Source organism: Plectropomus leopardus, chromosome 7 (assembly GCF_008729295.1).
Source record: "Plectropomus leopardus isolate mb chromosome 7, YSFRI_Pleo_2.0, whole genome shotgun sequence".
NCBI classification, from domain to species: domain Eukaryota; kingdom Metazoa; phylum Chordata; class Actinopteri; order Perciformes; family Serranidae; genus Plectropomus; species Plectropomus leopardus.
Window position 1 is genome coordinate 23,749,422 of NC_056469.1, and position 27,920 is coordinate 23,777,341.

Consider the following 27,920-nt stretch of genomic DNA (forward strand, 5'->3'; position numbering starts at 1 on the left):
GGTCTTTTTTTCGCGTGTCCATTTTTATTCAAGTACGATTGGTTTAGTCACAACTGCCATGTTACACACACATGAAAAGAAGCCATTTTAAGTTCATTTTAAATCAAACAAAGTCTTCCTTAGAGTGCAAGCTGGCTGAGGAGGGTATATAAGAAAAACTAGGCCTCCACCATCAAATACACAGTGTTTCTGTTTGTGTATCAAAACTCCAGGGAGAGTTAGTGGTGTCTAAATCAGGTGTGTGAAGACGTCCCATATGACTTGTCAGCCATATAGTGCTCCTTCACTGAACTCACACTTCCCACTCCCTCGGCATCCCTATGCAGTGATATTAGTACAATATTTCAAAGCAAGGATTTCAACAGCAAAAAGATACAACTGCTTTTGCAGAGAAGGAAACCACAGGTTAACATTAAGGCTGGCGATTGTTTGAAATGTTTTGATTTACCGTGGCAATAACACACCTAAGTTTCAACACCAAACAATACTGCTTTTAATTCCTTACTTTGTGGAATACAGACATGTTTTTTTCTAGAGCAGCATTTCCTAAACCTCTCCTTGAGTACCACTTGTCCTGCATGTTTTAGATCTCTCCTTGCTCCAACGCAGCTGATTCAAATCATCAACTGGTTATGAACTCCTGAAGCTGCTTGATAACAAGCTGATCATTTGATTCAGCTGTGTTGCGGTGGTTTGGGAAACACCGCTCTAGAGGAACCGTTTCTTCCATTTATCAAATATTTAATATATAAGTTATATTTAAGTTATGCAAACTACATAATATTACATTTTGGCAGATTCCAGGGCGTCCTCACCTGATAGAGCAGGCACCCCATGCACAAAGGATTATCCCTTGCCGCAGTGGATGTCGGTTCGACTCCAGCCTGCTGCCCTTTGCTGCATGTCATCCCCACTCTCTCTCTCCCTTTTGCGCTTAACCTGTCATATTAAATAAGGCAAAAGCCCCCCAAACTAATTTTTAAAAACGGTAGATTCACTGTGAGTTTCTCTACTGTTATAAGCATTTTTTTCAAAGGCTGAAAAAGGAAAAAAACTATGCCACTAAGTTTTGGTTTCATTACAGGCACACTGTTTCTATCCTCTGCTCTATGGGCTCACCTCCTCCATTCACACTGGCAGGGCCACCCATACCAGGGAACACCGGGTCACAGCTGTCGCAGAGGCTTCGCTCTGCTCTGCCTGTGTCTGTCTCCAACTCTTGCGTCTGCTGGTTTGACCACGGAGGTGCGAATGACAGCAGTCAAACCAGCTGCCGCTAAAGTTGAGATGCCCCTCTTTTCTAACCTGTATACGCACTAAAACAGACTGAGATTCACACATTACTAAGTCTGCTTTTCAAAATAAGTGGTTTACACAGTATTAATACATAGATGGAAAAAATATTTTTTGGATTTCACAGGAAGCATAAAATATGTTCCTTTTGTCCCTACTAAATTAAGATATTCCACTAAATTGTGAGGAAAATTATTAAATAATTGAAAATACTGCAAAAAATAGTGCCACTTAATTAAAATTCATTGAACTGACTGTTGAATTTTTATTCATTCACCACACTCTTTCTTAAGACTGATTCAGAATGTGCTTTAATAGTAAAACACAGAAAATTTTAAATGGAAAACAGGGAATTTGGGTAAAATTTTAACATAAATTTTAAATTTAAATTTTAACGTATTATGGCCCTACAAACCACACTAAGAATCTGAGAAACATTCACTGCCAGCTTTTGTATTAAAGTTGATGTTTTCAGTCAGTACCCAAAAAGTATTGAGCTTTGATACCAGGCTTAGTTAAACACTAAAGCCTCTTGGAGAGCCATGACAATGTTACTGCTTTGCACAGGCTTTTTCGGTGCCACGAGTTCAGGGCTCTAAGTGCTTTCTTGGAGTATGACAACTCCCCACAGACCCTGTGACCGTTTCCCCCATGTGGTCATCATCTATAACTCAGTGTGCAGGGAGTACGGCTCTAACAATGCCGGAGTTAAGGGTCAGGCAAATCCGAGCTGTTTGCATTCACAGGACTGTGAAGCACTTTGAAGAAAAATGCTCCAAATGACGCATGTTGTTTGACAAGGAAATAAGAAATATAACAAGCAGAACAACTTTTATATAAGAAGAAGGAGCACTTCAATATGATGGATATACAGCTTTAATCCACAAGCTGTTTATGCAACAATGTGCCTCATTCACAGCTGTACAGAGTAAACCTACTCCTTGCAGAAGTGAATATTGATGCCTGTAAATTAATCCCACTTTTACATGGTTCAAAGCATTCAAGTTCGAAGCTTATGATCTATTCTGTATGGATGCATTTTTAAAAAAATGTAATATACTTGTTTATTCTGTTAGGATAATTTTGGATGCCCCAGAAGCAATAAACAAAATGCTTTCATGTGACTTTAAATCCCCAAAGAAGGCACATTGTTGCAGAAACATCATTTTATTGAAGTCTGTTTATCAACCATCACTCTCAAAGGTGTTCAGCTTCCTTCAGGTTTGAGCGCACAAGTTACACAATAAAACAAAATAAGTCGTAGCCCCTGGTTAAAAGTGATCAAGAGCCCTTGGCTAAGCTGAACATCCTGTCTTTAGCTCTGGCTTCTCTCTCCACTCTCTGCACTTTCACCAGCTTCTGCAGAGGATTAAACTAGTAGACGTTGCTGTTGAAATCCCTGCCTAAATTTGAAAGTAGCGAATCAACCCGATTCTTATTGTCATTCCCATTTGAAATCCATCAGAAGCCAGCCCCTCTTGTTAAGTGTACAGAGAGCTGACAGAATTACTCTTGTAACGCTGATTCTTGTCAAGAGAGAGAAATGGTAGTCTACTGCTGTCTACACCTGTGCTCCGCTCTTCTCTTCCACTTTATTTCTGCCTCTCTTCTCCTCCACTACCCCTTTCCTTCATTTCTGCCACCACTTCACAAGCTGTCTCCTGCATGCACTCTTTCCGTCTCCTCTAAATCCATTTTCCCTGCCATCTCTCCAATTTACGTTTGTATTTCTGTCACATGTTACTTCTCTCCTCTGCTCTTAACTTTCAACATAAGCTTTCGGAAAAAATTAATAGTTCTATGTGGTTAAATTTCCTTGTTCTTTATTTCAATTTCTCCCACCATTCTCCCCAAGCATACACACTCTCTCTCTCTCTCCTTCTATTCTCCCTGAAGCGGTGCTAAACATTCCTGTTCGCACACATGAGAGTGAGAGCTAGCCCTCAGTGTCCACTTGTAACAGGAACACAAGAAATGCATTATCACCTCGGGGTCTGTGGTGCTCCGTGGTGCTCCGGCACATGCAACGTGGCAACAATCTCTGTGCAAACTCAGGGCCGGATGCTGTCACACACTGCCATCACATCAAAGGGAATTACAGTGAAATTTAAATGCAAATTCTCCCTAAATTCCTCTCATCCAATTATTTTTAATGTGTCGCTCAAGTCACTTCTTAAGTGTCTCTCTCAAAGTCTATGCTGGTAAATCCTTTTGTCAGTGATTATTCATGTTTTTAGTCTACCCTTCTGGAGACAACACTTAAAAGATTCAAGAGATAGATGTAAAAGGAGACACCCAAGGCTCCCAGTACAGGCCCACTACAGACCCAGACACTTCCTAACAAAGCACCAGTGGAATTTATTTCAGTGGGTGAGGAGAGGACATCTTATAAACACATGCTGTTGGATGAGACAGCAGAAAAACTGCAATATGCATGCTGTGTGGATAACAAAGGGGGGAAAAAATAGAAAAACAAACATGCAAAACTACAGTACCCCACCCCTCCCCGTCCCTGAACACACACACACACACACACACACACACACACACACACACACACAGAAACGAACACACACAACATACTGTGGAAGCCAAAAAACAGCATGCTTCTTATGAAGTGACGTCCAGCACGACCGTAAGCTCCAAGTGACCGCAAGTAATAAGAGAGATGGAGCGGAAGTAACGTCTACTGCAGCCTCCCAAAAACACGCATGGTCACAGACACACTCATACACACTTGCACACTATCATGGTCATCAGTGGTGTGATGCTGGGCCGGGCTGCACCCTGAGCATAGCTTATAAGTATTCTCCGTCAGCATGTTAACTTATTGAACAGAGCTGTGTGTGTGTGTGTGTGTGTGTGTGTGTGTGTGTGTGTGTGTGTGTGTGTGTGCGCATGTGTGTGTGTGTGCTAATGAGGGGTGGGCAGGGGGCCAGTGGCAGGCTGGAGGGAGACTTGGCTCCATCAGACCTGTTCTCTAGTTGTTTTCGCATGGCCGGAGACACACACTGACAGACACAGACAGATACAGGCAGACACACACATGCCCAAACCCAGAGGAGGAAAATGTCCAAGCCTCTTGTTCTTGAACTGACTTCTAAGATGAGTCTTAAAAAGGGAGAGAAATAAGGGGAAATCTTTTTTTTTTTTTGTTGAACTGCAGAGCTTTTCGGACCATGTGGGGGACTGAATCAGGGACATTTAACTTTTTGAGGTTCAGCTCAGTCACCCCTGGTAAGGAACGAATGAGGAGGGAGAAAATAACAAGATGGAAGATGGAGGGAATCTGGGTTAGCCACTCAAGAACCCCCGCGAGAGGATACTGGGATGGAGGGATGGATGGAGGGATGGAGACTACTAAGCTGTGATTAAGACAGAGCCACTGGTATTTAAGAGTTAAGCTTAAAGAGAGAGGGAGATAGCACGGGTGTGAGCAGGAGAGAGAGAGAGAGAGAATGCTGGGGGCAGGAGTCTCTTCTCTGAGCAGGGAGATCAGCAGCAGACTTGCGGAGGCTGAAAGACAACCTGAGAGAGATAAGGAGGATGAGGAGAGAGCATATGCTAACTGAGAGGATGAGAGATGCAATGAAAAGAGCAAACTGCAGCGAAAGAGATAGTGAGGGGGAGATAAATCGAAAGAAAGGAGGAGGGGTAGGCTACTTTGGCGTGTGTGAGTAAGCAGCAGGATCGAAGATGAGAGGAGGAGAGGCAAGGAGAAGAAAGGACATCCATCTCTTGCTCTCTGCCTCTGGGAACACAGGACAGCACTGAGGGCAGAGGACATGGGCAAACACCCACATAGACACACACAAGAGCGTAGATTTATGTGTGTGTGTGTGTCATGCAGCTGTGGGGAAGAGAGCAGTGGGGGACCTGCTATGTAGCAGGTGCTGGCCATTTCACGCCTGTCGGCCCCTCTTAGCCCTGTTTGTCTACACGAGTTCACATTAGCCTCCACAGGTCTGCATCGCACTCCCATCTGGAGTCATTCCACATCTTTTCTCTATCTCTGTTTCCACCATCATCCACTCATTTCACTCCAACCAATGCAATCTCTGAACACTTCTCTCTGCCTTCTACAAACCCTTCTTCACTCTGACACTTGCCGGTCGCCTCAGTCACCTCTTAACTGCTGGTGAATTTGGCTCATATATGATCCTCCTCCTCTGCTGGTGAGTAAGAGAGGAGTGGGAAGGAGGTGGTCGGCGAGAGAACAAGAGGAGATGGAGGAGGGAGAAGATAGGACGAGGAGACAAGAGAATGCAGAAAGAAAAAGCAAAGGAAGAGGGAAAAAAGTGGGATGAAGAATAGGAGTGGAGCGAAAATGTAGGATAAAGGACAGAGCAAGAAGGGATGGTGGAATGAGGAGGGAAGCAGCCAGGAGCTGAAGCAGCAAAGGGTGACTGATCCGCTCTGAGAGGCTTGGAGACAGACAGACACACACGCTATGCTGAGAGATAGTGGAGGCCAATAGCTGTGGAGATAGGATGCAGTGGCACAAGATTCCCATGGGAGTTTTAAATGCCGTCAGCATCCTCTCTCTCTCTCTCCCTCCATCCCTTGTGCCTCACTTTCTTAGTGTGAGGACTGCACGCTGGCACTGATTTATCCCGGTGCACGTTCCCTGGCTTTTTAGTCTGAAAGCAGCAACCTCCATCTTCCTCCCTCTGCTGCCTGCGTCGTTGTATCTTCCTTGCTTATTGCTTGTACTACACAGCAGGAGATGGTGACATCCTTTGTGCTACAGAAGCCAGTTACGCTACAGTGCAGCGGTACAGAATGGCCCCAGAGGAGCGGTGACGCATGCTGTGGCACCATAAGGAGCCAAGGGACTTGAAGAAAGATGGGGGGTGTGAGAGAAAGATTGGAAAAAAAGAATGAAACGAAGAGAGACTGAGCAAAAGGACAAGAAAAAAAGGGAGTGAAAATGAGGGCATGAAGTTTCTGGGTTGCTCTTAAACTGAAGTCGCCAGAGAAATGCACTTTTTCCCCATTACGGGCGAGGTTTACCCCTATGTCAGCAGAAAATAACTTCCGGTTAAGTGCAGGCAGAAGAGTGGAGGGGATGTATTTTGTATGAGGTGAAATGCAGGAGTGAATCCTGTTGAGGGGTGCAGCTAAAACTACTGAGGAACAGAGGGGGATGAAATGTTTTCCATCATAACGGGTGCAGTTCTGGATGGTTAAACTCACAGACCTGAGGCGGTACAACAAGCTACACAGCACACAGACAGATGCATACACCTGAATACACACATATCACAAATATGAGCCAGCAAACATAGACAGAAAGTGGATCAGCGTATGTGTATCCTCAGCTAAACCCAAGGCAATGCTGAAATACCACTTCTTTTCAAAGTCAACAGTGTCACTGCGAGTCAAATTCATCACTTGTAGTGATTGCAGCCTTATCTTCAAGTCACTGAGTCTAATGAACACTGCTCATTTGCTTTGCTTTAGTCTCTCCTGTCATTAGTGATGGCCAAGGGTACTGCTGAAAAGCTACTAAGTTTCTTTTGTGATCATGACTTAAGGAGGCAAACAGCTCTCTCTCTCTCTCTCATTTTAGAGAAAAGGCGAAAAATATCATCTTGTCCATGTGCACCACTCACAATGTGAACGACCACAAAAAACCTTGTGAACAAACCGCTTCGTAAATGCCTTGTGATGCACAAAGCAGGTAGACAGACCTTGGGTACCGCTGAGGCACAGAAGCCTTGATACATCAGTGTTATTAAGCGCATGCAAAGAGACATAGAAAAGTGACATGCATTCTTAATAAAACACGGAGACAGACAGAAATAAAAAGTTAAAAGAATGATCCCAAACGAATGCACATACATATTCACTCCCTAAAAAAAATGTCCCACGCATACATACACACCATGGACAGAGCAGCTGGACCCTCTAACCCTAACTACACACCCAAGACAGTACTCAGCACAGAAAGTGTGTGTGTGTTCATGTGACATGTGGGGCAGAACAAGGTATGTGTCCCTGGGGGAAACATGAGAGCATAGCACACCAGGAAATGTGTTGCATGTGTGATTAAAGTGCACTCAGTTCCAGTTCATCAGTTCAGATTATATAGATGTTTTCATATACAAGCCAGGGAAAAGTTTGGATGATGAATGAGGCCCAGGTGAGCCACCAATGTGTTTTTCATTTCACTTCTGAAATATTCACTGCATCACTGACGCATTTACTGCGCCCAATTAATCAGTGGGTTGTGATATTTGTAACTTTTCTAAAGGCCCAGACACACCAAAATGACATCAAAGAATTAGTGGTGACAAAAGCCAGATGTTGCCTTACGTCATCTGTTTCCCGGCCAAAAAGTTGCACTAGAACATACCGCAAAGGCTACAGCCAATGGCAGTGGAAATGACCCTCCATATCAGTGAACAGGGGCAGTTTATTTTCATCATTCAATAAGGGAAACCAGAAGATCGACAGGCAGGATCCAAATGTGACTCTGCCAGTTAGCACTTTAATAACTTCACTCAATGTTGAAAGAACAAATTATATAAATGCATTCTTGACTTGTGTACTTGTTTTCCTCACTTTCATTTCTCTTCTTGTGCACGGAGCTGAACTGCCTTCAGCGCCAGAGTCAGTCGGTGATTTCTCTCACCAACAGGCTCCGACGCCAATTCAACATGCTGAATTTGCCGCAAAGAAGCCGACTAGTGCAGGAAACAGCACAAAACCGACCGTTGTCTTGGTGTGTCGGGGCCCTCAGTTACAGTTTGTTTTATTTTTAACTCACTTAGAGCAGCAAATGTGATGACGGGGGTAAGTCTAAAGCTAATTCATCAAATCACAGGGAAGTGCACAAAAAGAACACTTCTGTGTGTTTTTCTCACACGTTCTCCACGCAGGTTTAAAGTCTGTTCAGTGATATCTGATCTACATCTCGAAGATCACTTTTGCACGTTATGTATTCACACTTTGGGGTGTGTGCTTGTTTGTTTCCTTCAACTCACCTCTGACAAAGACTGTGACCTGGTCCCTCCCGACCCCGATACGGTTCTTCACCTCACAGACAAAAGTTGTGTTGACAGCGTCGTCCACCTTCAGCACCTTCAGCTCGTTGCCATTGATCTGCACCGTGTCTGGCTTCTCTCCTGACATCCTGTGGGGACACGAGCATATCGGCATGAGGAAGAAGAAAAGGGACAAGGCCAAAGGAGAAAACGAGAACAGGATCGTGGTTTCTTTGACTTTGGGCACAATGAGAGCATCGAGACAAATCAACATTTACAGAAACGTGCTGTATTGTGCACTGTCATCATATTCTACTAATCTTGATCGGCAGAGCAAAACCAATCAGTTTCCCCCTTCCTCAAAAGGCAATCCATTATCACACAGTGGAGGAAAATACGATGGGGACAGAGGAAAATCAAAAATTGCTGGATCCAGGCCTGAAAACTCATCTCTCCTATATTTAAGTACCAGACTTTCAGTTTTTTTTCCCCTCAAATTTTGTCACAGTTACGTTAATAGCTGATAATACGGAAAAAAAGGGAGGGAGAAACTCATATTGCTCTTCTCATTATGCGAGGGTTAAATCTCGAGTCGCAGAGTCCATTATGAGAAATTATACGGCTATCTCCATAATCAGAGCACAGGGCTGTAGTGGCAATAATAAAAGCGCTGATTGCAGCTCTCTGGACCTGGGTATGAAGGGTAAGGAATTGCAGAACGAGAGATAAGAGAGGGACACTGGGAAAAAGAGAAAGAGAGGAAGAGACGAAAGGACAAAAGAGATGATGGATGTGTGGATACTCACGTCGTCCACAGGGTGGTCAGCGGTAGAGGGTTTGATGTAGCCTGGCATGTTAGCACCACATTTGTACGTCCCACGTACCAATTATTGTCATAACCCAATATCGTCACCTGAGGGGCGTCTGAGGGAAGGACAGGTGAATGACAGAAGAGAGGAGAGAAAAATGGCAATCAATTAATCACTCCAAGGTTTCATGCTAGAAGCTGAACAGCAAAGGAATTTATGGGATAATAAGTGTTGTGCGTGTGTGGTGTCTTACACTGTACCACCAGCTTCATGGGGAAGCTATCTGCTTTGGTCTGGGTCCTGTGCGCCACAATGCAGCTGATGTCTTTCCCGTTGTCTGCCGCTGTGGGAACCATGCGATACTCGCTGGTCACGGTCACAGTGTTGTCAGCACCGGGCTTAGACACCGTCGTTGCATTGCCATTGGCTGTGGTCACCCAAGAGATCTGGGCAGCGGGGCGGCCATCCATAGACACGCAGCGTGCCACGACGACCGGCTTAGTGCCTGCGTCCACTGTTATTGTGGAGGCCGAGTTCTGGGGCTTAGCTGATGGATGGATGGACAGATTGATGCAAGGGCGGAGGGTGGGGAGAGGAAGAGACACAGAGTGGCAGAGAGAAGATTAAAGGATGTAGAAATAGATAAAATGGAAATAAGACAGCTGAGGGAAAAGATAATGTGCACCATTATTGATAAACAATTTGAGTCACCAGCCTGGCAAAAACAAATCCAAATCTCCAAACATCCTGTGCCCCCCCACTTGCCCTCTCTTGCTCTCTTTCCTCTGTCTTTTATCTCTAGAGCCTACATTGATAAACACTTAGGAGCACCAGTGCAAACACACCCAAACCCTAAATCTTCTTTCACTCTCCCTCCATTTCTTTAATCCATCCCCTCTCTATCACTATCATCTGCTATTGATAAACAATTTCCCTCACGGGTCCACTGCATTTCCATACACAAATTCTAAATCACTACATGATCTCTGTCATCCCCTACCCTCTCTCCTCAGACCTCCTCAATTTCCCTCTATGATACAAGTGTGGGATCAGAGCAGAGCAGGCAGGACAGCAGCTGACAGCGGGCATGACAAGCAGCCAGATCAATATAGTGCCTTAGGGGAGGCAGGGAGGAATGATGCGTTGGAGAGAGAAGAGAGCGGAGCAGAGGCACTGGTGCCGGGCCAAGGTTAGACCAATGGTTCCATTGCATTAACAAGAACACAATTGATCTGACAATACCACTTATAATAGCAATTAAGCCTAGCTGGACATGCTTTTAACCTGCATACTACCTTTGGGGGAGGGAGAGAGCGAGAGAAACAGACAAAGAGAGGCAGGCTGAGAGTACTTTGCATTTTTATATATAGTACGCAAGTTAAGTATGCACACTCCCTATAGATGGATGGATGAAATCCAAATTCTAAGAAAAACCAGCTATAATGCACCTTGACTCCACACGTCTCTCAAAGCTCTAGTAGAGAGACGAGCACCATGGTTATTGGTGAGAGAAGCTAATTAATTGATAAAGGTAGTATTAGACAGTTGGCCAATTCTCTTGCAATATAAATTTGACAAAGAGCCAATTTGGGCTTGAAAAATGGTACTTTTCCTAGCATAATGAATTAGACATTTTAAAGGGAGCATTCAACAATGTTTCAAGTTTTTGGGAGGCAGAAAGAGTACCAACAGCTTGGATCCTGGCCTTGACAGACAGAGCAGTAAAAATTATAACCCAGTATGGTGAATAATATTTATAACAAAGCTCCTGTTTATCTTAAAGGTCCGCTTTTGTAGAGCTATTATTGCTGATGTTAACTAGACCAAATCACTGTGGCATTGCGCTGACAACAAAAAACACTTCCAGGTAGACAACTAGCAATAGATTTCAATTGCATAGATAAGTAAAATCGTCAAACTTCTTTATTTCTGTTGTGATTTCAGCCATAAATGTAGCATTTAGAGATATATAGTTGTACATGATGGTCCAACCCATCTGACACTTTTGTAATCTTTATTGTCTGTGACTGTGTGTCCTATAATATTTCGCCTATCTTTATATAAACACGTAATACATTTTGTAAGTGACCTTACCCAGCATTACGAGGAATGTGATGCCTTGCTCGTTGCCACTGGGGTAAGTAGCATACTCGCAAATGTACTTCCCCTCATCGGTCATCCTAACATCACTTATCTGGATGGAGGGACTGGCCAGGTTTGGAGGACTGGGTGCGAAGCTGACTCTGCCTTTCACAGGTGATTCAGGGTAGTTGGGGTCAAAGTTGGGGTGAAACACAGCAATATTGATCCTTTCTCCATCCTTTGGCTCATATATCCACGTGACCTGGTGGTAGAGGAGGCACAGGGGTCAGGTTAGGATGTGTACAGTGACTGAGAAAAACGGCCTCATTTATCATGCCATTGATAAGCAGCACTGGAGAGCACATCTTGCTGTAAACTCCACGGGGCAGCGTTCACAGCATCACAATCAAATAAGTGGAGCAGGTATGAATATGCATGTGACTTTTTCAGGAGCAGCACTTGCTCACTCTCTCTCACTGCAGCTCTTAGCGGAACCAAACAGAGTTGTGTACTTCCCACTTCATTGAGATGCGACTAAGAAGTGTTTCTATTACCATATTCAATCCCCTAAAGCAAAATGAAGCTTAGTATTGTTTGTTTGGAGTAATAAAACATTAAGCCTAAATGTGATAAAAAACCTATTACTAGCCTCAGGATTATTTCTGAGGGCTATGATTTGCTAGATTAAGGTTTAATGGGGTGGGTAAACAAGGCACATGGACCTGCATTATCATTTTATGTTTATTTTGATTGTGTAGAATTGCTCTTATCCATCTGTGCGACTAAGTTTCACACACCTGCAGAATCAGGTTGATACATAATTGACAAATCCTTTATTTTACCGGGAAAACAGCCATATGTTTAGTTAAATATTACATTGTGTATTCGCTTAATGGCCAATGTGTTCACTTCAATTGTGAAAGCAAATTGTAGTCCCAGACAATTTCGACAAATTGTGCTGTGTCAAGTCAGCACAATGAGCTGCAATTTTGGGATGAAACAGACATTTTTATTAGAATTTCATAACACAAACCCAGTTTGGAGGTGATGTGACTGGGTGGTATAAGAAAGTAATCAAATCCCAACTGGAGAAAAAAATGCACTGTATCATGACAGTGTGTATCTGACCATTGTGAGCTGAATCCCAGTAGCATCAGTGAAGGCACAGCGCAGGTTGACCGTCTGGCCGGGATACGACAACACCTCTGGCTCCACCTTCACCCGCTGACCCGACGCTCCTGGAAGAAGCAGAGACAAACATTAATGATGGTTGTTTCCTTTCCTCCCAAATGAGGAGAGGAGACAAGGAAAGGGTGCAGAGGAATCGTTTTAGCACTGAACAAAAGCTCCTGATGATAAATGAGGACAGCGTGGAAGTGTCTGGTAGAACAGAGGACAGCATTAGTGAACCCAGGCAAGTAGGCCAAGAGTCTGGTATCTCTCCATGACTGTGCGTGTGTGTGGACGAAGCGGCCGAAAAAAGGGGGATGTGTGCAGGAGAAAAAAAAAAGAGGAAAGCCAGTTCTCTTTTGCACATAGGTCATAAATCATCCGGATGGTTTGTGCTTTTCTATAGCCTGCCATTTGCTGCGCCGACACATTCCTGTGTTACAGCAAAGAGTCAAAATAAATATGCTTTTCTTGGTGTGCTGTATCAGTGGGTGTGTGAGACACAGGGAGAGCGAAGGGAGCTTTAAAACGACAATCTGTCCGTGTTTGTGTGTGTGTGTGTGTGTAATCCAGGTCTCTGTGAAAATGTAATTACTTGTATGAGTAAGCGAGCATTAGTGTATGTCAGCAAGATGGCACCTGTTTTAAGTAAGAGTGGATTACCTGCGGATACACAACTTCAAATGTCTGCAGCCGGGGCTATGTGTGTGTGTATGTGTGCTCACAATGTGTTCAGCAGCAAGCTATAACAACACCAAGGACACACAATTTCCCCTAAAGACAAACAATTACTTGCGGAACTAGTTCCACTGGTTTGTGCTGAGCCAAAGCTGTTGTGTTGAGACTAATATGATCTGCAGGGCTGATGGAGCACACACACAAAACACCCACACAGATGAAACCCATAGACTGGTAGATAAGAGGAAAGGCCAGTGCTGTCTTTCTCTTTTGACGAGCAATAAACACCACACCTTCTCTACTCTAGGGAGATCTGAGATATCAATACGGTGGAAGAGAAGGAGGAGAAAGGAGTGAAAGAATGAGTGGGAAAATGGAAGAAAACAAGCCTTTCCTAGAATAACACCAGCTCTCCCAGGACCAGCCCAATTTACAACCACAAAACAACCCCCTTGTAGCCACAGAGGAACCTCTGGACAACCACTGAGCAGCCTGTGGGAGCAGCAGAGAGTCTTATTGGGCTGAAAAGAGGAACAGCTCACTCTTTTTCTTTCTTTTGGACACACATACACAAGCATATCTGTGCAAGTAGACCCACAAAAGCATTCATGCACATATACATCACATATACAGCTTTATTGGTGATCTCCTGGCCTGTAATCTTTCATATGTCGGGAGTATTTAGTGAAGATGAAGCTATAACCCCTTCTGTCAATCTACCTGAACTAGTCTGACTAACTACAGATGAGCTCTGGGAATGCGAGCTGTGCTCTGGTTACCAAAGGATGTAGCAGAGCGAGAGAAAAGGGGATGAAGGGTTATTGAAACCCTTGATTACCTGTCTTGATTGAAGTGTATGGAGCAACGTCAGAGGTCATTAAACCGCACAGAGTAAAAGATAAGTTACTCTGCCTCAGGTTTCACTTGTGTGCACATTCACACACAAACACTGTTGTGTCCACACATAATATGGGGGCAGAGCTGAGCTGGGGCCTGTTGTCTGTCATTCTAAGGCAATAAGAGGAGAGCCAGCACAGGTCAGCTCCTGCCAGAGCTCAGAGAAGAGACAGGCTGGCCTTATGAGACTCTATACAGCCCCAGGGAAATGAATATTACATGCAAGACATACAAGGAGTTGCACGTCTTCGTCCTCCATGAGAGTCCCCAAATCCCAGCCCCGAAGTCTCAGAGACTCAGTGTCATTGAACACCAGACACGGAGAGGAAAAATTCAGCGTGTGCATGTGTGTGCATGCACATGAACACATCAGACTTTGGGAAACGCTTAGGCAAGGCGGCATTTGAAATAGTAATTGTCAGTATAAATATTTAGAGAGCATTGGTCATATTTAACAGAAGAGCGAGGCGGGAGGTGGAGAGAGACAGGATCTAAGGGGAATTAGAGAATAAAAGACGGTTCAAGGGTAAGAGCAAGAAGAAAAGAGCGACAGAGGGAGAGAGAGACGGAGGGAGTGAAAGAGAGGGTTGGAGGGAAGAAGAGTGATAACAGAAGCCTTGTGTCACCGCTGCTCCACTTTACAGTAGCTCCGCTGCCTGCAGGTGACATACAAAGAACGCCACCAAATCAAAACGCACATGAACAAACAAATGCATGCACGCTGCCCTCTTCAGCATCATCAAATAGTCAGATGTCACCCTCCTGAACACTGTCACCTATCATTATGTCTTTAACACCCACATGATGTGCATGCGCACGCACACATTATGCTGATGGCGCCGCGACAGCCCTGCCATATTAACACAGTCCTCTCTGATCCCCTGCCTGGTCACACTGACATTTCCATATTTCCCACCATTCGTCTGTGAAGAGGGGAAATGAATTAGGAAGGAAGGAGGAGAGGAAGTGTGCAAGGATGGAAGGATGAAAGGAGACCAGAGACAGCCTGGGAATGCCAAAGTGACGGAGGATGAGAGTGGTGGAGGAGGAGGGTGGTGTAAGGAAAGTGGGGATGAAAGTGTGAGAAGACAACGTGGTGCCAGGAATAGAGAATGAAAGAGGGAGTGCAAAGAGAAAGTGGTGAGAGAAGAGGATATGAGGAGGAGGATCTCGAAGGGGAGACTGTGTGAGCTATAAACAAGGTTAATAGGAGACAGCTGAGGGACAAAAGAGAGACATTTAGGAGAGAGGAATGAGAGAAGTGAGAGAGGGAGGAGGTGAGAAAGAGACCAAGAGAGAGACTAAAAATGGAGAGGAGGTTGGCGGGGAGGGTGGTACAGGTGGAGAGAAACAGAGCGAGGAGAGGCAGATGAGGGGAGAAGAGACGGGAGGTGCAGAGCAGTGCGAAGCAGGATAGACTCCACACCTGACCTTGTGAGGAACACTGTGACTGTGAATAGAGAGAGCAAAAAGAAAGAAAAAAACAGCACAACAGACTGAATGAGCAAGCGGAAGCGAGAGAGTCAGTAAAAAAAACTCAAAATCCTCATTTTCTCTGCAGCCCATTTGAGCCAGCAGTGGCTTATAAAACGAACATACGCTTATCAGGCTGTGTCCGCCTGCCTCGCTGCCTGGCTGGCTAACTCTGACGCCTAATGGCATTCATGTCCTCTGCCTGATCCCTGCTATAGCGGAGAAAAGCACAGCGTCAGGGGGACAGGGAGTGCAGGCCATCACCTAAAATATCTAATGGCCTTCAGAGCTCACTGACTCTCTGCCATTTCATCAAGCTAGTGGCTATGCACTGTCAGGTGGGCTAGAATGAAGCTTCGCCATTCTCCGCGTTCTTGACGATTGCTTCCAAGCTCACTCTGTGTTTGTGTATGTGTGTGTCTGAGAGGAGAAAGTGCAAGACAGAGACGATGAGAAAATGTGGGTGTGTTTTTCCTTTGGCCTTTCTAGTGCATTGCTGTCTCAATAAGCATTCTGGGCTTTCATTATTCTTTCTGGTCTGTGTGAATTTCTCTCTTTCCATTATTCTCTTGTTGTTATTGTTGGGCCCAACCTCTCTGCTCCTGAAGAATAATAGCGCTGATACAGACAGTATGGGGCGTCACTAGCCTGTCCTGATGGAAGCGGTCTTTGTCAGCTCTCTCTTTCTCTCATTTTTCTTCCTCAAAGATATTTTTTTATACAGGAGAATTAGGATAATTCCCATCCTAAGTTTCAAATATGATCAGTTGATATGCTGAGTTTTACACCCCAGGGTGGCACTTGTGATGTAATGAGTTACTGAGATAGTGCAAGACACATTTTGGTCAGACTTAACAAAATCTGTAAATGTCTGCGCAGTATACAACCACTATACAGTACTGGTGGCCTAATAAATGCTTGAGCAAAATAATGTAAAAACATCTAATTATGAGCACAACACTTGCATTTACAAACAGTTCCAATCCTCCTTGGGTCGATGCACAGGCATAAATTATCTCTGAGCTCAATAAATACATGTCCATTAAAAGGAAGGTATGGGGATGTTTAGATCGTGTGTTCACAAAGGCCACATTTTTCACCACTTATTTATGACATACCTTGAAACGGTTCAGTTGGGCGTATGAAGGGCTCATCATCTTTTATGCCATAAAATTCCTAACTCATGAAAAATGCATGTTGCATGTCAATGTTGTTACATATTCACTCCTACGTTTAAAGATATACTATGTAGAATTGTCAGTTGCTGTTTGTCAACACACTTGCCGGTGAAAGTATAAACCAACCCGAGATCACGGCTAGGGTTTTTAATCAAAGTACTACATAATACCAGGGTATTTGGAAATCCAGAAAGTATGATTTTTAATTAAAAAATAAAGAGCATCTTCCCTTTATTAAACTGAAATGGAGGTGCTGTATTTAGGCGATTTATTGTAGTGCACAGCACGCACCACAAGAGGTAAGTCTTTTCTGACGGAACAGGAAGCTGAGGTGGGAAAGATGGCAAACGCGAGTGGTAGTGATGCGTGGGTTGCTTGTAAATGTTGCTGCTGGTGTCATCATACGATTCTGCAATGTATTTTTTGAATTTGCATCGGAGTCTTGTGTCCCTTCAGCTCTGAACAAGTTCCGCCCATCCAGCACACCAGCTTGATCAGGGCTGTTAGGGGTGAACCATGTCGTAGAGCATGGGTTAAAGGCTTCCTTTACTTCCACCAAAACAAGACCCCGAGTGTTGTACAATGGTGCAAAGATGATCTATCAGATCTCGTTACTTTACCCATTGTTCAGTGCTCTTGGTTTTATTCTCAGTGCGACAGTGCATGCGTGTTTGTGCGCTGGCCTTGGATACAAGTGGTTTCTAAATGAAAGCTCTGCCAAATACTGGCTTTGTGAGGCTCCCGATGTGCAATTTTGTTTTTGTTTTTTCGAGACATTGGCACAAAGAAGCTGATTCAATTCCACGATTATTACTGGGGTTGTAGTTTTGTACAGTGCAGCTTGTAAGTATTGGGACAGTGACACATTCTGCTGTTGTTTTGGCTCTACACTCCAAATAGACTTGAAATGAAGCAATAACTGAGATTAAAGTGCTGACTTTCAGCTTTAAGGGTGTTTGAGAGTATTTACTTCCATTCTGTTCCCCTCCAGTGTGGGAGTCAGTCATAGCCCTTTTGTACATCGATTTTTTTGAATAGCAGGACAATGACAGGGCAACTATTCCGGTGTTTTTTTAAACTAATGTGGATATTAACTCTCTTACATTAAAACTGAAAACTGAAATGAAAAATAAAACTGACAAAACTGGAATAGCAAGTTTCATTTCAAATTCAATGTGCTGGTACAAAGAGCCAAAATAATAAAAACATATCTAAATGTTTCATAACTAACCTGTCTATCCATGACAAGCAACAGCTTGTGACTGCAGTTCCCCCTCACTAAATCTTGTGAATGATGCATCTGTTATTTGGGTGCTGACTGCTCGTCTTATCTGGACTCTGTTAGGTCTTTTGTGCAGCTTTGAAATCTCATACCCAGAGACCATCAAATGTGTGACACATGCTTATTTGGCTCCGATTAAGCAACTACCAAGCAAGATAGCAACTTCTCTTCCTGGATTCCACACAAGTTAACATTACATCATAATATAAAACAAATATGTAACTAGAAAAGTGCACTCAGGAGAATACAGATCTCAAGGCGGCCTCATGCCCCCCGGGCAGGCTGCATGCAGCCACTCTAGACAATTCTTGTAATTCCAGCAGACATGCAGAAACGTGTTTCAAAAGGATCCCAGAAACTTATAAAAATACATGACTCTTCTATTTTTGACAGAGCCACCGCATGTTGCACAGAGTGGATTGATTTCTCCTGCTAACAGGCACTGTATGTGAAATATAGATGTGATGTTATTATTAGGATTAATGTATTTGCTATTAACTAAAACACAGCCCCAAATCTTTCATGACCGGAATTTTAATGGCATTAACTTTGTGTCATCGTCTGTAGGTTACAGCACCACAAAATAGAATATAAGGATATAAAAAAAAAAGATTTGAAAAACACAAAAACAATTTAAGTATATAGCCATTACTTATGGTGGAAGAACAAATATCATGAAAAAATAACCAGATCAACAAAATTTGCAATTCTACAAAATCGGGAAGTCAAAACGCACCGCTTCTGACATGCTTTCAGTGCAGTATGATGGCATGCAACGGATGGAACAAAACTGGGTTGCAGGCAGGGCATGGAGAGATGGCAGCAAAAACAACAAAAACTGAGACTAATTCATATTGTGCCTAACTTTAGTGGATCATAACATAGCAGGCATAGAATTAATCTGCAGATGCTCCGGCTCAAAATGAGAACAAACTTTTTGTATGGATGTTAGTTTTTGAGCTTTGACGAAGTCGGACACGTCATTTGCAACAGACGGTAAAGCTTATTGTTATAAGCCAAGATGATTCCCCGCAAACTGGCGCCACCTACTTGCCAGTAAAAAGGAAGGGCGTGAGTAGTCTAGGACGAAATACAACAGATAATTAAAGAGGCTTTTCAACAATTGTGTGTCACTGCAACTATGAAAGGTCCTTCCACATACGGGCATTGTGCACACAAAATATTAGGCCGATTGGTGCAGCAGGATGGAAGATAAACTGCAAACAGACAGATACACACACACCTAAATTCTCAACCAAACACGTGATCCTCTCCAAGCTCACACCTGACAAAGATAATTAAAAATCCAAGGCAAAAGGAAACAAAAAACAAAAAGAAGACGGGCAAACTACAACAACAATGAACAATTAATCAACAACAACAAAAAATACACAAGACAGTAATTACAACAATCACAACTACCCACACTATATCCAAATAGTCAGTAAACATTAAATTCGGCTAAAAATTGTGGTAGTAGTAGTAGTATGACTAAAAACAGTATAAACTGTGACTGAAATAAAATGACCACAGAGTTCCTCATTAAAGATCACACAGTCAGATATTATGTAACATAACACGTCCTATTTTGAGTATTTCCTTTACTGTGTTTTAAAAACAATTTCTCTATCTGACACTCTAGTTTAAAAGGCCTGTATGTGCAGCTTGGATTTCTGTGTGGTGCTGCCATTACTTTGTCCAAACCAAAACAGTGACACTGCTGTGGCTGCGTGTCATGTCCAAACTGCTGCTGGTATGTACTAATAGCCGTTATCAGCTGGAGTCTGAAACAGCACCAGCCTGAACCTGCTGTCGACTGCTCCTGCTGCTGCTACCCGACACTGTTGCAGCGCTGCTTCCTCTGACCTTCACATGCACACGCACAGGCGTGGGCGCACATACAGCCACACAAACCCACAATGAACGTGCATACACTGAGCATGCACACACACACACACACACATTTAGATGTGGATACTTTGGTATGCAGGGAGCAGAGTGGGAATGCAGCTTAGCTTTGACAGGCGAGGCAGTTTGACAAGCCAAGAATAAAACTAGGAAATGAAGACTTGAAATGTGTCTCGGCTTCTCATTGACCTTTCCACTGGGTTCTCTATAAGGAGCCAATCGATATCACATGAGAAAAGCTACATTTAGAAAGTAGCCACTGCTCATTATGGACTTCTCCAATGACATCCTATTATAATCCATTCATGCTGTGAGCTTTAGTAGTGGGAGCAATTGAGACGAAAGCACCTTGGTTTGATAAAGAAGCGCACTTCAAAAGACCAAGGCTATCATGCCAGATCTGCTCTCAAAAATCACCATAGATGTTCAATCAGCTCGGAAATGTAAAAAAGAAACACAGTTGTAAAAAGGGTTTGGTGTTACAGCGAGGTTGCGTGCAGGAGACAGCAGGTAAAAAACCAACCCCTGTGATGCAACAGGAGCAGAGAGAGGAAGAAAAAAAAGTGTGAGAAGAAGAGAGTGCTACATTTTACTTTGTTCACTGTGACATGATGAAATATTTGATAACTGACTCTGAACACAGAGTGTAGAGAGAGAAGGGGAATCAGACACACAGGAATAAATGAGGAAGTGAGGCAGAAATGCATGAAATGTAACAGAAGGGGAGCGAAGGAGAAATAGGGGTTTGGAGGGAGGGACACAGGGAGACATGAACAGGCTTCAAAGTGCCAAGGAGAAATGAACAGCTGGAGGAAAAATCTGCACAGGGAGGTGTGAGTGTTTGGTGACTGTGCATGTGTGCGTGTGTGTATTTACACACACGCATCTGTATACTGATGCATATTCCTATTTGGTTGCCTGTTTATAACAAACATGCCCTAGGACTTGAGCGAATATCATTTGCAAAAATAAGCATTTGCCAATTCAATTAAGTGCATCATCTTAATGAAAAAAGACCCAGCAGGGAAGTTTAAAACGCTTAAAAAAAGACAGTTTAATGCTCTCAAAAGTGTGCACACTTCAGCTTAAAAATGCCAAAACTTCCTTCTTGAAAAGCTGGACTATGACCTCAATGTTACCATGAGACTATAGGTCTATACAGTATGCATGAGTTCGAGAGAAAAAGGAAACTGACAAAGTAGAGGAATTCACAATAGGATCTTCCAGCCATTTAACTGCAGGGGCCCTGACAAGAAATTACACACACAATAGCCTATGCATACATCTCTCTGTGGACCTCTCTCCCGCTCTCATCCTCTATCTTCCATTCTCAGCTATGTACATACCACAAACAGAATATTTCAGGTCTTGCAAGCTCTGGCGGGCAAACAGGTCTGAAATAGGAATCCTGTTTGTTTGAATGAAATTGGAAAAACAGGAGTGATCCATCAACTATACATGCTGGGTTCTTTTGTTTTACTGCGGCGTATCTCGCATCGCAACAGATGAACCTTACAACCAACAACATACGCAACACGCTTAATCATTTAGCATCTGCCAAGCTAAGGGAAAACCGTGCATAAGAGATAAAAATGACTTGCAAAGTAGTCAGAATGGTGTGTGTGTGTGGTGTCGTGGCTAGACAAAACACATCTCCACACGTACATCTGCTAGGTAAAGTATAACCACATTTAGACAGGCAGTCATAGAAACACAGAAGATCGTACACACGCGGGGTGGAGAGGCACTCCTCTCCACTGAGTGAATAATTCATCCCCGGGTAAGAACGAAAGCAGTGTGCTCTCCTCCTCCTCCTCTCATCTCTTCATTATTGATAAACACCAACATCTACACTGTACCTGACCCAGGAGAGAAAGAGAGGAAAGAGAGCGAATGAAGGAAGGAGAGAGATGGTCAAAAGGGAGATACTGTTGGAGGGGAAGGAATGCAGCAACTGTGTAAAGCTGAAGTGTATAAAGCATAAAACACAAAAAAGGAAAATGACCAAGGTCATAAAAGACGTGAGCGCAGTTTTATGGCATTGCATGTTTTCATCTGGCGCTGGGCCCGTTTAGGGTCAGTAAAGTCTTGCTTGTAACAGGCGGTTTACTGTGGACAGAAAGGACACAGCTCTCCTGAGCCAAACAAATAACTGCTGCTTCTATACTGCCTTGCTGCTGCTATCGCTTCAACCCACTGAATAAGTGACTGAATAACTTACTGGCTGGATAGCTGACAGACACCCAGCTCCCCTGCGGCTCCTGGCTCTGCTTTGTCTGCTCGGGCCCTGCACATCATTCTACCTCCACCGCACTTGCCTTCTCTAGGCATCGCTCACTTCCTTCCTTTTTTTTTCTCCCCCCTCTGTGCCATCGCCCTGTCCTGTCTTTTCATTTTGGAATAAATCCTTTTCATCCCTCTGGCTCATTCTGCTCTTCCTTGACTACTTTTTTTTTTAAAACTCTGCTAGTTCTTTTTCTGTCTGACTTCTTCATTCTAGCCCTGTGTGCCATCGCTCCTCATGGTAATTGTACCGGGCATGTTATTTTAGCCCTGAATGTAATTTTGGGGTTTTACTGCCGGGTGACCATAGTGACAGATCTGCAGTCCGTGTGCAGGCATAAAATGTAAATCCAAGGCTTCGGGAAAACATTTTTCAGGTAGGTCTGGGGTCAGTGTGTGGGAAATATCTTGATCTATTTCCCATTATGCATGCCGAGGCCTTCCACCTCTCTATCAGGTCGAGCAGTGAGCTTGCCAAAAAAATTCTTCAGACATCACTCTCTGAATGACTTTGGAAGTGTGTGCTTGTGTGTGTGTGTGTGCGCGCGCATGTATGTGTGTGTTTGTGCATATCCAGAGTCTGGCAGCATCTCACTTTGGAAATAGCCATGAATTAAAGGATCAGGCTAAGTCAGAAGTGCACAGGAAGAAAAAAAGTGCCAGTTACTTCTACAAATGTCAAAGTTGGACTGTGTCTATGTGTTTATCTCTTTATCCATCATTTCCTGCGTGTGTGTGTATACATCCATGCCCCGGTATGTCAGTTGTTAACATAATGTGATTATGTGTCCTATTTTCGCCTCCCTAACAACACTTGGATGTGAGAGCCTACCGAGGTGTCAGAGAGGATATTTCAGGCTGGGTGTGATCCTTTCCCTGAATAAAAAAAAAAACAAAAAAAAAACAGCCGCCTGTTAAAGTGAAAGGAATTCCATGACAACCCCGCCTCCAGACCAAAACACAGCTGTGTTTCCAGGTTGTTTGACGCCGACGTTCACCTTTACTTCACCTTGGGGAAGCTTCGTTTCTCAGCTGCTCACAGTGTCACGGCTGCCACTCAGCCAGCAACTGACGAGCCCATTGGTCAACAATGCTGTCAACGTGCAGCTCATCCACAGTTGAGGGGGTGAGAGACCAATCCAATTTATGCTGCACATTAAAGGATTAAAATGCAGTACGGTGATATGAGGGAGACAGCTATCAGCGCAGTCAATCTGTCAGGAGGATCACACAGCGTGTTACCAAATCAATGCCGGCCATATGGAAGACAGAAGGTCGGGCACCGCAAGCAAACAAACAAGGAGGTGCGTACCAATATTATGATAAACTGATGACTGTGTCCGTCACAACAACCAGCTGGATTGAATTACTGACGGTGAGTCTGTGTAGGAGCACGGAAAAGAAGTCTGCAGGGAAAGATTTGAGAGGACAGACGAGTTATGTTCCAAAATATGACACCCACCCACCACTTGAAGAAAAAATAAAAGCAGAGTGTCTGCTCTTGCAAAAGTATTGCCAACATACAGTAAGAGCAAAAGTTCTGATTTATTATGATTATGACTCATATTACAGAAACACTGCAGGGTGTTGCACAAATGTCAGAGATGTGGATAGCTGATTAGTCTACCTGCAATTTAAAACTGTAATAAGAACATGCAACAGCTCTTAAAATATTTCACATAAAGGACAAAGAAAGCTACACTGAGGTGGGAAGATGATTAGTAAACATCAGGTAGGTAGGATGTGGGAAACACAAAGATAGGAATGGGGACAGTAGATAACTGAAGCAATTAAAAAGCAGAAAGAATCTATGCTTTGTGTATTAGAGCAGCTGCATTGTATGCGTTGGAGTTTCCTTCCCGCAGGTCTGCAGTGAGCTGTGAGGGCGGAGGTGAACGGCCTATTGTCTTCGAGTCTCAATAGGAGGCAGGTAAGATGAAACTCTTCACTTCAACACTCCTCCCATCAGTTCTCCCACAAAGGAGAAGGGGAAAGGTGATACCGAGGAGGGAGGATGAAACAGGGATAGAAAGGAGAAGAGAGAGAGAACTTGGACTGCGGTTTCTATAAGGTATAATGGAGTATGAGAGTAATAAACAGCAGGAAGGTATGAGGAGGTTGAGTTCAGGATTGTTCTCTAGTCCTCCCTCCATCTGTTTGTACTAAACATGAAGATCAACTTTGAGTATTCTCTGAAGGACAGTCACTATGACAACTTGCCTTAGGAACATGGTGTATTGTTTTGATGCTGGTGGATGGAGGGGTGACTGAAGAGCAAAAACACAGACAGACAGACGAACAGCTCAAGGAGACAGATCATAAGAGGGAGCGGCGCATAAACCGATATTTCCTTTCACATTAATCTGTTGGATTTTTTTTAAAAAATAGAATTCTCTGAGAAAGTTTAGCTGGCTGGTGGTCAAAGTATAATAATAAAAAATGAAACCACTTTAATTATCCTTAAAAAGGCACCTGTGCATGTCAACTCAAATATTAAACACAAAATGAAATATCAGACCAGACGCAGTGAAAAGCTTTACAGTAAAAGAAATAAAAAAAATCTATTTACAATTAAATAGCCGGAGGAGATAAAGGACTTAAATATATAAATATATTCTAAAAAGCATGTAAAGCAGAAATGTGCTAGATTGAAGTGTCTCAGTATGCGCATAATTTTTCTTACAATTTGCCGGTCGCAAAGAAATCCAAGTCCCTGTGTTTCATTCCAATAAACTTCAAAAAGGTTTGAAAATACCGTCTCTGTCCTTCAGCGATAAGCTATGAAACACAGATAAAGGAGAGGGTCAAAAGACTCCCTTAATTATTGATAAAAGTGACTAAGAATAACTGCTCTCACTCATTTTCAATAAAAGAGTCTTTCTTTAGTCGCTACATTTAATCATAACAATGTTTACATTTCACCTTAATTTACTGTCAAACATTTTACTGGACTAAGTTGTTGATGAATTTAATGTTCAGTTTCACTCTATGATTGTTGCATCCGAAATGATCTCTTCAGCTTTCTGTAGATAAATCCCCATTTGATTGATGAATCGTGCTCATACTGTACATATATGTTGTTTATGCTACCTATATTCCCATATTTTCTTCTATGTCTTTCAATGTAAAGCACATTGAGTTCATGTGTAATAAAATGTGATACATAAATTAAAATTGCCATGCCATGAGTACATCTGTAAAAATGTTGAATAACTGCTTAGTTTTGATAATCTTACATGTTTAGGTTATAAATCAAGCACAAATGGGAACTATTGACTGGTTCTAGCTCCTCAAAAATGAGGATTCGGTGCACCTTGGGCATAAAATAATCTACAAAAAGATCCCAAATTAGAATTTTTTATATTCATTAATGAAATTAACAGCAGTATGAAGAATGTGTTGATGCAGGCATGTGGTTGTTTACAAGAGTCCACTGCTGTTCTTTTGTTTTATTGCACTTTTTTGCATTTTGTGTTGTATGTTGTATTTTAATATGATGTGCTTTTGAACAGAGGCTACTTTTGCAACATCTCTCTTGTAATGAGATTTTCGGTCTCAATGAGACTTTCTGGTAAAATAGAGGTCAAATCATAGACTGTATTTTGAAGCCTCAATTTGGCCTTCGCCATCTTGTATTTCTAGAGCCAGAAGTAAGCATATTTGAATGAGGGGGGTGGATCTGATTTGTTGACTGTAGCACCTTGCAGACAGCATGTCACTCCGCTTTTAAATATGTGTAACTTTAAGCATTTATAAAATCTAAACAGGTGAGATATAAAAACTCAACCTATAGTTGGATGTTGACATTAGAAGGACCAGAACAGTTTTTATACCAGGCTGTAAACATGTTTATTTCTGTTGTAAAAGTGTGCATTTTGCCAGGGTGTCTATGGGGATTGACTCTCTCTTGGAGCCAGCCTGAAAGGGCCAATAGAGGAACTGCAGTTTTTAGCACTTACACATTGGCTTAAGTTTATTGCCCCGAAGGTTGCTGCTTGAATGAAAAAAAAAAATTTTTAAAAAGATTTTTAAAATTGTTTTATATCACCACAAATTGAAAAAGAAAAAAAGAATTTAAAATTTATTATAAATTTAGCTAGAAAAATTTGATTTATATTTTTATTTTATTTTTTATTTGAATACATAATAAACAATTTATTCAATAATGTAAATGCATTATTGAACAAAAAAAGTTCCTGCAACATACATGATGAAACGTAAAGGAGGTCAATCACAATTCAGAGGAAACCTCTGCTTTTTCTCTGTCAAAAAAAACTGATACAATACATCTATGAAAAAATGAGGCTAATTATCAAGGCTAATTAAAATCAAAAACCAATCAAAAACCAATCATGCTATTTAAGGGTACAGGAACTGAAGTCTGCAATCGGTAACCAGAACAAACAGCTTGCTGTCCTCGGCACCTTTACTTGTCTTAGAGGTGGACAGCAGTGGATTGAGTTTCCCCTCAATAACCGCATGAACCCTGGTTTTAGCTCGTAATGGCTCGGCAGTCACAATGATGCTGCAATTGATCTGACTGTGATTGAAGCCACTTCCCAGAGATCATAAGGAGGAGCACAACAACAAACGCACACCCGCCAGAAAAACACACAAGCTGTTGGAGCCGTTCCCTGTCAGGTCGTCATTACATTGAGTTGGGGCCGCCTTTGTTTACCATCTCCACCCTTAAGGCAGAGTGACAGATAGAGGATTGGGAAGTGAGGGATAGATAGATGGGGGTATGAACAGCCAGAGATGGCCCTGCCATGCTCCAGTGGCCAGCTTCAAGGACAGACGGGCCCTTCAATATCACAGCTTCTGTGTAATTAGACAGTGCTCTGTCACGCACCAAAGAATTGCTCCTATTTGTGTCATATTAAAACGCAGCATGGATATCCCCAACTGTGCTTCGCCATTGAGGGCTAATGCAAAGGGGGAGCAAAGGGGGATTTGTACAAATTTAATTACATTCATAATTCGCCCATCTTTTGCTGTAATCACTCGGGGTTAAGTTAAGTAAATCCACTTCTCAGTTAGCCACCCACATCCTGTGTTGCCTTCGTAAGGAGTGTGTTTTCCCGGGGAATTTCATTGACAGGCTGAAACTCACTAAGTGAAAGTAAACATAGTTCCTGGTATGCACAAGTAAAATATTAACAGCTGTACTCTTTCTACAGAAGTGCTGCATGCTTTGAAACTCTGCAGCTCACGTGTGTTTGTGTGTGTGTGTGGCTGTCTGCTGGTGTATGATACTGTGTCTCTGAGGCCACCTGCAGTGTCTCCGAAAGGCAGGGAAAAAAAATCTGCCACTGTGTGCATCTTTGTGTGTCTGTTTTTGAGTCTTTGTGTGTCTGCCTGAGTGGGTACGGTGCACCTTGCAGCCAAATCGTGGCCCAGGCAGGCAGCTTTTTTCGACAGAGAGGGAGAGGAGCGAAGCAGATCAAACACAAGCCAGCTAATCACAGACGCCGACTAATTAGCGCAGTCCTCAAAGGGGAACCAGGAATGAGTGATGATTCCCCCTTATGAATTTCCCAATGACGCTCTGCCGTATGCCACCATGAACAGTCACCGGTCACAGAGAGAGAGGAGAGACCGTGGAGGGTAAAGTGCAAAGAGAGCCTCCAGTGATCTGACCTTGTTGTAATCTTATCATCTGAGAGCAAAGGGGGGAAAAGTGGCGCTCAATATCTCTTATCGGTGTTTCGGTCATATGCACAGAACACACAAACTCCAGCATTGTCACATACACACACACACACACACCACAAAGTTTTATCTCAACATCCTCAAATTAGACTGCATGTAACGTTTCCCATTAAGGGATTTTTAGAGCGATTAAATCCCGAGTGCGGTGATATTCCAGCCTGCAGAG

At 43.1% G+C, this 27,920-nt stretch overlaps 1 protein-coding gene across 2 annotated transcripts in view; it reads right to left on the reverse strand.

The window, feature by feature from the left end:
* Positions 1-27,920, reverse strand: part of si:ch73-22o12.1 (nectin-2) — a 92,803-nt gene that overhangs the window by 44,853 nt on the left and 20,030 nt on the right. For both annotated transcript variants that reach the window (XM_042489349.1, XM_042489348.1), the window contains exons 2-6: positions 12,302-12,411; positions 11,186-11,435; positions 9,345-9,638; positions 9,089-9,206; positions 8,283-8,431 (exon numbers count right to left, since the gene is read on the reverse strand). In XM_042489349.1, the coding sequence (XP_042345283.1) occupies positions 8,283-8,431; positions 9,089-9,206; positions 9,345-9,638; positions 11,186-11,435; positions 12,302-12,411 (921 nt within the window). The remainder of the gene's footprint in view (positions 1-8,282; positions 8,432-9,088; positions 9,207-9,344; positions 9,639-11,185; positions 11,436-12,301; positions 12,412-27,920) is intronic.